This window comes from Arachis stenosperma, chromosome 7, assembly GCF_014773155.1.
Source record: "Arachis stenosperma cultivar V10309 chromosome 7, arast.V10309.gnm1.PFL2, whole genome shotgun sequence".
Lineage (NCBI taxonomy): Eukaryota > Viridiplantae > Streptophyta > Magnoliopsida > Fabales > Fabaceae > Arachis > Arachis stenosperma.
In genome coordinates this window covers 26,455,082-26,466,978 of record NC_080383.1, presented here as the reverse complement: position 1 = coordinate 26,466,978, position 11,897 = coordinate 26,455,082, and the positions used below count along the sequence as shown (strand labels likewise).

The following is an 11,897-nucleotide window of genomic DNA, read 5'->3' as shown; positions in this document are numbered from 1 at the left end:
TCTCTATGACTCTATGTATTTTTCAATTTCATTGTTTCTCTTTTTGATATTTTTAATTGTAAATTTTAATTCAAACAATTATAGTTAGGTATTAATCTATTTTTTATTCTCTTCATGAATTTATATGTTTTATTTTATTTTCAATTTAGTGATCCTTATTATTTATTTGTTTATCTTTCGTTCTATTCTATTATATGTAATTATATTGCATATAAATTTTTAAAGTGAATTGATCAATTTACTAATTTAGAATATATATATTTTTATTTTTAGAAATAGTAATGAAAAAATATTTCAAAAGAAAGCTACCACTAGAATCTGAAGTCACTCCATTAGTCTCTTCTAATAAAAAGAAGTTCTTAGAATTCAATGTGAAAAGTCTGGTAGCTGATCTTGAACAACGATCCAAAATTTCAAATTATGATCCAAATAACAGAGATAAAGTTAGACGAGCTTATTTGCAAAAAGGTCATTGTCAACCAAGAGAACATGATTTTCCTCAAACATATTTTGAAACTTCTCTCCGTAGATTTAATGTTGATTGGTTTGATGAATTTGGTAATTGGTTGGAATATAGTATTTCAAAAGATGCTGTCTTTTGTCTCTGTTGCTATTTATGAAACCTGATGGTGCGAATGGTGATGCTTTTGTAAAAAAGGGTTTTTCAAATTGAAAAAAGAAGGAGCAATTACAAACACATGTTGAAAATCATGATAGTGCTCATAATCAAGTTCGAAAAAAATATGAAGCACTCATGAAGCAAAAGCAACATATTGAAGTTGTTTTTCAAAAGCATTCAGACCAAGCTAAAAGAGATTACCAAACTCACTTAACAGAAACAATTGAGTGCATTAGGTTCTTATTGCGACAAGGATTGGCCTTTCGTGGTGATGATGAATCGCACAATTCAAACAATTAAGGTAATTTTTTGGAGCTTCTGGACTTTACAGAGATTGATCGTGTTTTCAAAAATGCTCGTGGGAACCTTAAGCTAGTAGCACCTAAAATTCAAAAAGATATTGTTAGAGATGCTGCAAGTGAAACTACTAAAGTTATTATTGATGATCTTGGAAATGATTTATTTGCTCTTTTAGTTGATAAAGCTTGAGACATTTCTATTAAAGAGCAAATGGTTGTTTGTTTGTGGTATGTGAACAAAGAAGGAATTGTATTGTAATGGAGTGATTTCTTGGCATTATCCATGTTTCTAGTACAAATGTGTTGTCGTTAAGTAGCTTTGAAATCTTTATTAGCAAAGCATAATTTAAGTTTAGCAAGAATATGTGGACAAGGTTACGATGGAGCTACTAATATGCAGGGAGAATTTAATGGCTTAAAAAGTTTGATCTTGAAAGAAAATGCTTGTACTTTTTATGTTCATTGTTTTGCTCACCAACTTCAATTAGCACTTGTGGTTGTTGCAAAGAAACAGGTCGAAATTGCACTACTTTTTAATTTGCTTGCTAGTTTGTGCAATATTGTTGGAGTTTCTTGTAAATGTAAAGACATGCTTCGTGAAAGTCAAATGCAAAAGACAATTGTTGCATTACAAAATGGAGATGTTTCTAGTGGGCGTGGCTTAAATCAAGAAACAACATTAAAAAGGACAGGTGATACTCGATGGGGCTCACATTATGGTACAATACTTAGCTTGATTTCTATTTTTTCTTCCGTGGTAGAAGTTCTTGAAGTCATTGAGGAAGATGGAAATAATCCTGAACAAAGAGCTGAAGCATGTCAATTATTGAATCATATTCAATCTTTTGAATTTGTATTCGATTTACATTTGATGAAAAGTATATTAGGTGTTACTAATGAGTTGTCTCAAGTTCTACAAAGAAGTGATCAAGATATTATAAATGCTATGACATTGGTTAAAGTGTCCAAGAAACGATTGCAAAGTATAAGAGACGATGGTTGGTCCTCTTTACTCAATGAAGTTTCACTATTTTGTGATAGTCATAATATTCTTGTTCCAAATATGAATGACATATTTGTAAAACAAGAAAGATCAAGGCGCAAAATTCAAAAGGTCTCAAACTTGCATCATTTTTATCAAGTTGAATTATTTTATCAAGTGATTGATAGACAACTTCAAGAGCTTAACAATCATTTTACAGAGGTAAATACCGAGTTACTTCTTTGTATAGCTTGTTTGAATCCAAGTGACTCGTTTTTTGCATTTGATAAGGATAAGTTGCTTCGTTTAGCTGAATTTTATCCACATGAATTCTCTTCTACTCAACTTTTGGCACTTGATAGTCAACTTGAGAATTTTATATTGGATATGCGTCTCGATGATCAATTCTCAAATATAAATGGCATCAGTGGACTATCTCAAAAGTTAGTTGAGACGAAAAAGCATATTGTTTATCCATTGGTATTTCTTCTGTTGAAATTAACTTTGATTCTACCTGTGGCAACGGCATCAGTTGAGAGAACATTTTCTGCTATGAATATCATGAAGAGTCGACTTCGTAATCGAATGGGAGATGAGTGGTTGAATGATTGTTTGGTTACATATATAGATAATGAAACAATTATTCAACATGTTCAAAATATGAAAACAAGAAGAGAAGTACCTTCAAAATTTGAAGCGAAGAAAGTTAGCAACTAATGTAATTTTTTTTTATATTTAAATAATTAATGTGCACTTTTATATTTTTAAATTTAAATTAATATATATTTTAATAATAATGTGTATTATTTTTGCTCCCTCAACATAAATTTTCTGGGTCTGTCACTAGGTGTGATAGAAAAGAAAGGAGAAGAGAGTCAGTTGGAGATTAGAATTTTTAACCTCAATTTAGGGATCAAATTGAATCAAAACAGTTTATGTCACTACATCAGCTTGCCGTTGTGCTGACAGCGTGTTACCAACGAGTTCAACTCACCTTTTCGGTTGCGCCAACTGAACGAAATTGGCCGAAAAGATGAGTCTAAGTCTCGGAATACAATTTTAAAAATGAATATGAATAATTTTTAATTTCAGAAATCACTATAAATCTCGAGGATAACTTCAGAAACCACTTTAAGATTTACCTCAATATAACACGTACATATAAAATTCTGTATATATACCAAATTTATAATTCTAAAGTAGGATAAAAGTTTGGAAATCGACCCTTTACTTGAAAGCTTGGTTAACATATATTAGATAACAATAATAACATAATTAAATTAAATTAAATATTCGTTAATAATTACCCATCCACAATAATATCCCCAACACTTATCCATTATCGTTCCTATGGGTTTCTAGGATTATAGCCCCACGTTGACAAAATTTAGATGGAGAATGCCAACAAGAGAATAAACGTTAATTAACGTTAGATTTTTTTTTCAGCTATCTGATCACTTCAACTTTGAAGATTTGCATGTTTACCTTAGCTCAGAGTCATTACTATTGGTCAATGCTTTTACTTCACTTCACTCTAACTTAAAAAGTACTAGTAAGCAAAAGGAACTTTTAATTATAAACCAAAGTTAGGTCCTAAAGAGAAGATACATAATTCTGAAAAGTGCCCTATGCTCTCCACCTTTTGGGGGGAACATAAATGACAGGTATGGTCAAATTAAATCAAATTCAATATAATTAATTACCTGATATGTTATCTCATTTTTGTACTAATTAAGTACCTGTTTGAATATATAATTTAATTAATTTTTTTTTGAAAAAAAATAAAAATTTATATTAAAAATAATTTATAAATAAGTTATTTTATATTTAATTTTTTTATAAAAAAAATTTATAAAAGAAATTATTTTTTTAAAAAAATTCATAAATATTTTAAATAATTTTTTGAAAAAGTACAAATTAGTTTTAATAATTATATCAAATATTTTTTTTATAAATTAAAAGTAAAAAAAACGATTATAAAATTATTAAATAAACTGACCTCAAGTGTGAACCTTAATTAATTAGTATGGCTCTATTTGTTTATAAACAAAGAATACTAAGACAAAAATATAAAGACATAAAATTATGTTTGATAGATGAGATAAAAACAAAAATTATATCCAGATATATTGAATTAGTATATTAATATAAAACACAATATATTATTTTTTATTTTTTTATTATTTTTATTAATTTTTTATTATTATATTTTTTATCATTATATGTTTTTCAAATTTTTTGTATAAAAAAATAGAATAAATTAAATTTTTATAATTTATTTTAATTTATCACCAAATAAAATATAAAAATATTAATTATTGGGTTTTTATCTTTTGTGTCTTGTCTTGTTTTCAAAATTATGTGAAAAAAAAAACGTTGCAAGCTTTGGTTCTTTAATTTGGATGTTTAAAACTATAGTCACTAATTGTGTTGCACACAACTTTTGGCCTTACTAGTACTTAATGGTATGGTCAAAGAAACTTGGAAAAGTTGGTTAGGTTTAACTCGCCGATTGAGTCCAATGATGATGGCTTTTATTTAGTGTAATTACAACTGTGAGATCACTAAATTTTACTTACCAACCTTAACACAATGTCGCAACTTGCAATTCGTTTATCAAATAAACTCTCTCTATATATCCGCGTCATCACACGTGCAATTGGAACTTTAATTTGCCAGAGTCACTCATGTTATGATTTTAATCGTCAATTCGTCATGGATCACCAACAATCCAAATAAGTTGATCATTCGTACAAAAATATCTTAGATATAATAGTTAAAAAATTATCAGATAAATAATTAGTATGTTTCAGTAAAATTATTAGAACACAATTGAAAACTGAGAGGCTACTCTCGCGCTCGACTTTTTATTTTAAAATTATTCAAATACTTTTAATTAATATATGAGATTGAGATTTTTAATATGAACTATTATTTCTTGAAAATAGTATTATTCCCATATGCTCGTATTAATTAATATGCTCGTATTGAAAATTATTATTTCTTGAAAATAGTATTAATATGCTTTATTAGAACACAATTGAGTTACTACTTTTATATTAAACTCAATGATTTACGCAGTTATAGTGTTAGGATCAAACTAATTAGACGGTCAAATTTAGATACGATAAACAAACGTTCGATTTAAGTTACACAAATCGAACCATCGAATTTATGTTATACCACCAGCCACGTATCGCAATGCGTGATAGTCCAGCACAATAACATTCTCTCTTATGCGAAGCATTTTACTCCTGAAATTCACTCTCTTTCTCTCTGAAGTTCCTTTCTTCAACCTCGAGCCACCATTTTTTCTCCTCTCTTCACTAACACAATTTTTTTTTCAAACTTCATTAAAAAAATTACAAGGTCAAAAAAGCAACAAATTAAAGATGTAGATCGCCTTAAATTTTATATTATCAATTATTTTTGTCATTTTAATTATATAAATTTGTATTTTAAATTTTTTATTTAACAGAAATATTATAAATAATGTTAGATATTAAGATTGTTAATGATAATTAGTGTAATAGTTAGAAATATATATTTAAATTTAGTTAGAGAATATTTTAATCAATGATAATATTAGAATTAGACTAATGTAGTAGATTATTAAAAAATATATGTTTAGAATATTTTATAATAATTATTAAAATTATATCTTAATTTTATTCATTATTATTAGAGTTACTTTATTATTGTATAGTTTTTGTAAAGTAGATTTTAATAAATATGATAATTTTGCTCTGTTAATAATTATTTATTTATTGTTAGATAATTAATTAACATAAATATATTGTAGTTGAGTTTTTAAAATTTTTAATATTGTTAGTTAAATTAGGTTAGTCGTACGATTTAGGGTTAATTAATTAGTTATTATTATTAGTAAGTTATTGTTTATTATTAATGAAATAAGAATTATTAGTTGCTAAATTATTTATGAATAAATAAATAATTATGTAAGGAATAATTTAATAAATAATTTACTAAAATATTTAACATGAATAATAATATCATAATTTTTGAAAATTAAAAACTATTCAAAATAAGTTTAAGTTTTAGTAATTAAACTTAGAAGTTAAACTATTATTATTGTAGAATTTAGTAAAATAAATTTAGTAAATTCAATTTATTTTTTTATTTTAATAATTAATTATTATTATTATTACATATTTAATTAATATATTTCCTGTAATTAAATTTTTAATTTTTTAATAATATTAGTTAAATAATTTATAAGTTAGTCGTATTTATCATACATGCTAGTTACTAAATTAACTAATTAACACTAAACTTAGTATTATTTTAATAAATTAATTATTATTAAAAAATTATTAATTTTTAGTAGTAAATTAATATTTATTAATTATTTAACTAATAAATTATAAGACAAATATTTAGGCTTGTAATATTATGAATATGTATTATATTGTTGATATATGAATGTATATATATGTGGGTGAATAGAATAAAATAAAATATTAATATTATTAGAGTTATAATTAATTATAATTTTTAAAAATTGTTTGATGTAATAGTTGGTTATATTTTTGTAAAGTTTACAGATGTTGATATGTAACTACTTACTGCTTTTATATTCGTACAATTCGAATGTAGAGAGGTACTTACAATTTATTGGTTTGAATCTAACTTTAAATGATCTTGAAAAATGGTAGTTCTGGTACAAGTGTGATTATCATTATCCTTTCTTATAACTCAATAGTATTTTTTGTAGATCATACTAATCCTGAATAATCAATAACAATCTCACTCATATTGTGTATACTTGATATAAAATACCAATGGTTTTGATTCATATACCCAGTTATCTACACCTCTACAAATGGTATATTTTTTTATCGCCATAATGACAATTTTTTTCTAAAACTAAATTCAATTGAATTCAATTCTCACAGTAAAATCATCATCCATCACTATAGGAATTTCTACTACGACACTATGCGATAAATATTTAATAAATAAATATTTAATAAGTAAAATTAAAAATAAAATCTACATATAAATTATAAATCATAAATAAATCATTATAACCTTATATTAAAATTATACATAAATATTCCCATTAAAAATATTTCCATCAAAATATTAATATTCATATAAAAACATCAAGCATACGTACATAACTTCTAATTATATTTAACCAAACAAATAAATATAATAAATATTTTCATAAAAAAATACAAACATCAAGTAATTAATATTAATATAATAAATCTTTATATCAAAAATCAACATTCACTATATTAATATTAATATTAATATTAACACTAATATAAAGAAATATTCATATCAAAAATTAATATTCACAGTATTAATATTTATATTAATATTAACACTAATATAAAGAAATATAAATAAATATTTATATAAAAAATCAATACTCACTATATCAATATTAATATAAATCTTGTTGGTGTTCATGCTGCCTTACCAAACGGAATAGTGTTGCTGCAGCTAGGACGGATGTACAGGTTCCTGATTCTGTTCTATGTTACTCTATCATTCTGTTTCCTATAGTTGCAGTAGGTATTCTAATCTTGATATCATTGCCGCTATTATTTTGCTATGGATTATTGAGAATTTCATGATATTGACATTCTAGGGTCGAGTTTTGGTAATCGCATGGTTGAAATAAAAGACGTTTTTGTTGTTGTGAAAGTAAATGGGACTGTGAATGCAGCTGCCGTGGAATGCAAGGTGAAAGAAAAAGAGTTTATGTCGCGTAGTTAGATCGCATTTGAGGTAGGAGATTTTTCTGAAAAGTATACTTTATATATTGGAATTATTACATATGGATATGAGACAATGTATATTTGGTGATTGTATCAGTCTTATATATTGTTTGGTTGTCTTGAATGATTATGAATGTTTGTTTGACTGGATTGTTGTGCGCCTTTGTGAAACGGAATGTTTTTGAAGTTGATCTTTTTAAAGTTTCGAGTTGAGTTGATTTTTTTGATAATGTGAAAAATAGAATACACTTTTGGATTCAGCCTAGTTTGCTTTAATTGATTTGGTTTGATAAATGAATTATTGTTGACTATTTCTTTAAAGTGTTGGAAATGAGTTTCATCGGTTGATAATGATTTGATTTTGAAACGGTTTCCTTGAAATATGAAAATGAGGTGATTGTTGGGTTTAGCTTGCTCTTGAATTGATTTTTTGGATTTGGACTGTTGAAAAGGATTGTGGAACAGTTTAGTTGGGACCCGAACCGGGTGACAAAGTCCAAGTTTTAGAGGAGGTGCTGCCGAAATTTCGGTAAAATCCGGGACTTTATTGAAATGTTGTCTGGAAAAATAATTATGAGTTAAAGACTTCTACTATTTTATTTGAATTATCAAGAAAGGGGTGATTCATGCTTTTGAAATGAATTATTAAAGAGAAAATTGTGATTTAGTCTTGTTTCTTAAGGAAAGTATTGTATCTCTTTTGGGAGAAAGTTATTTAGATAAAACTTATGTTTTAAAGCTGTTTTAAATGTGAAAAGGGCTATGTCTTTGAATTTGACTTGAGGATTTCAATTAGAGGGATTTCAGTAACTTTGAAAGAATCTAAACGTCTATTGACAAGTTTCATTTTAAAATGTTTTGGAAAAAAGTTTTAAGTACTCTTTGAATTCTAAATTTTTGCAAGACTAAAACAATTTCTGAGCAGTTTGAAACGCTTTTAGAATTTATTATGGGATTGAAGCTGGTTTTGTTTAAGTGAAGGAAACGGCTTTGAAAGGAGTAATTGATTATATGACTCGATTTGGCTTAGATCCTATTTTATTACTCAAATCAGGAAGCCAAGGTTTTAATGATTTTAAGTGAATTTGAGAAAATGAATTATGTTATTCTCCCCTAAAGGCTTGAGACTCTGCCGAAAAACTTTTGTTATAAAATCTCGTTGTTGGATGGACGATTTTGAATATTTCATAATAAGTCTTTAACTTGCCATGGTTTTGGAAGTTTTGAAAAGAGAATGTCGAGGGTGGATTTGTTCTTAAAAAGGAGAACTTACCTTGAGTAAGAGTGGCTTATGAGTCTGAGATGATTTAAGAAATGAAAACTTTAAAGTCAAGGTTGAAAAGCGTTGAAATTTTATTTCAAAGCGAAGTGAATTGAGAAAAAGTGATTTATGGCTTTGGTGGAAGTGCTATTTTGTTATGAGGCGAAATGGCTGTGTATGATAATGAATTATGGTTGATTGCGAAATATGTCACGAGCCGGATGGCTAACTATGAATTATGAACTTATGCCGGATGGTTGAGATGAACGTTGATTCATGGCTGAGAATGAATGCATTTATGCTGAGTTATTGATATTGTATCGGAGACACGTGTTTTCCTAGAAGAAAGTAGTGACTAGCCATCACGTGCTCCAGGTGGAGACTCGAGACTTTGCTGACCCTATGTCGTAAGTGTGGCTGGGCACTGTGAAAGTCCCAGATGAGCTCGCCCCCGTGAATATACACCAATGAGGGTGTTGGATATGGATTATGATTATGATCATGATGATGATCGAGAATAACTCGAATTGGGGATGCACGACAGAGGGACAATCCAATGGTTAGCTACTATGACTTGTCGGGTTGGCTCTATAACCGACAGATAATATCATCAGCCACTAGGGCATGCATCATATGCATCTATGTGACATTGTTTGGGTGTGCATATTGTACTTGGTTTGCCTTTGTGATTACTTGTGATTAATTGCTAATTGTTCTACCTGCTGTTCTTGTTTGTTTGTGGTTGAACTTTCCTATTTGTATTTGTGACTGAGACTCTGTTGGACTGTGGTGACTGGTTGTTGTTTGGGCTGTTTGGGCCTAGAGCCATGGTTGATCATGAGACGGGCCGAAGGCCATGTTGGTTGGTGTTTCTGGTTGAAAAGTATGAAAAACTAATCTGTTTCAATATAGCTAAACCTTTTGAAAGGCTTTTGAGTTTTTAAGAATTGAACAGTTCCTCTTTCAAAAAAGACTTCAGATTTCTCTTTTATAGTAAACCGTTGTTTTTGAAAGGATACATAAGGCGGTTATCAATCACTATAACAATTTTATCTCGCGTATCGTATTATAATAATTCTGCAACCCTACGGTGAGAACCCTTTCGAAGATGATGTTCTCGCACCCACCTACAACTTTCCCATTTCAAGATATGGATGCGGAATTCACGAAGAGTTTATCTAGTCGTTGTTGTGATGCTTTGTATTGCTATAGTATTTTGCAGCGGTAGTGCGGTTGGCTCATATTTTTAATATTAAATAGTATAAAAGTCGTCATAATGTCCGAACTATCAGAGTCGCGCAGCTGAAAGCGTGAGCTTTGATGGTTAGAGTGTTACATATTTTATTTTTATAGTGACTTTAGTATATCTATTCATATATTTTAATAATAAGCGAATGTTTAATAAAATAATTTTGTTAAAAATAAGATTATAAAAAAAATTTAACTCATAAAAATTATTCTAAATTAAAGAATTAAATTCTATTCTTTTAACATGTTAAAGTCATTTTAAACTATAAAATTGAGTCTCAAATATAAATAAATTCTATTTTTAAATAGTTTTCAAATAAATTAGTGTATTTTGTGCCAAAAATATTAACAAAAGATATAATTTATTTTTATTTTTTTATTATTTTTATTAAATTTTTATAATCATTTTTTTTCTAAATATTTGTATAAAAAATAAATTAAATTTTTATAATTTAAATTTTTTATATTTAATTTATTATTAAATAAAATATAAAAATATTAATTTTTGTATTTTTATTTTTTATATTTTATTTTTAGTATCTTGTCTAATTTCGTTTTCAAGATCGATTAATGCAGTTTTAGTAGTTAAATATAAGGGCAATTTACGTAAATAAATAAAGTGGGAGAGTTATTTACGTAAATGTGCAAATCTGTATGTTGTTATGATTTTGTGCAAAATGGATTTATATGTAAACCGTGGCAACCCACCACGGTTTCTAAACATGCATAAACCGTGGGAGGTCACCACGGATTAGGAGCAAATTTTGTAGGAGGAAACCGTGGTAGGTCACCACGGTTTATGAAGGAAATTTGGCAAGAATAAACCGTGGGGAGTCACCACGGTTTATGAAGAAACTTGTTTGCACATAAAACCTTGTGGATCACCACGGTTTATGTGTGGTAAATAATGGCCAGAAAACCTTGTTAATTTTATGTCCAAGAGACACAACTTATTTTTTATTTTTTTATTATTCTTGTTAAATTTTTTATAATTATATTTTTTATTATTATATTTTTCATCTCAAATTTTTTTAATGAAAAAAATGAGAATAAATTAGATTTTCATAATTTATTCTAGTTTATCACCAAGCAGAATTACAAGAACACAAAATTTTGTGTCTCTATCCATCAGTGTCTTGTCCTGTCCTATTTTCAGTGTCTTATCCTATTTTGTTGTTGAAAACAAAGGCAGCCTAATAAATACACACTATATAGTACATTTTATAAAGAAAAAAATCATCTATTTCTATTGAATATTTATAATAAAATTTTTTCGTTCTCTTTATGTATTATTGACTAATATATACTATAAAATTTTTACATGTATTATCAATTAGTTTTTCATTATGTTTATTCCTATTTTTTATTTTACACTATATTTAAATATTTATTATACTATAAAAAATATTAATGAACATAATAAAATAATTACTTATTAATATTTTTAGAGTACTCATTAATATTCTTAAAATATAATAAATATTTTTTATTTTAAATTTAACAAATACTAATGTATCAATATACACTTATATGTGAATTTATTAAATCTATATAAAAGATTTAATCAATAAGCATGTTAATGAATATTAATATACCAATATTAACAAGTAATTATTTTATTGTACTCATTAATATGTTATAGTGTAATAAATCTTTATTTTATAAATGAAAAAATAAAGATGTATATAATGAGAGAGGTCACCTTAAGCTTAAACGAACTTTTGAGTAGTTTTTA

The 11,897-nt window shown here is 26.8% G+C and overlaps 1 protein-coding gene across 1 annotated transcript; it reads left to right on the top strand.

The window, feature by feature from the left end:
- Positions 1-1,312: 1,312 nt before the first annotated feature.
- LOC130939605 (uncharacterized) lies at positions 1,313-2,617 on the top strand. The gene has a single exon (XM_057867698.1). It carries the CDS (start codon positions 1,313-1,315, stop codon positions 2,615-2,617), a length of 1,305 nt encoding a protein of 434 aa, XP_057723681.1.
- The last annotated feature ends 9,280 nt before the right edge of the window (positions 2,618-11,897 follow it).

Coding starts and splice junctions, on each gene's coding strand:
- LOC130939605 (XM_057867698.1), top strand. CDS start 1,313: ATGCAGGGAGAATTTAATGGCTTAAAAAGTTTGATCTTGAAAGAAAAT.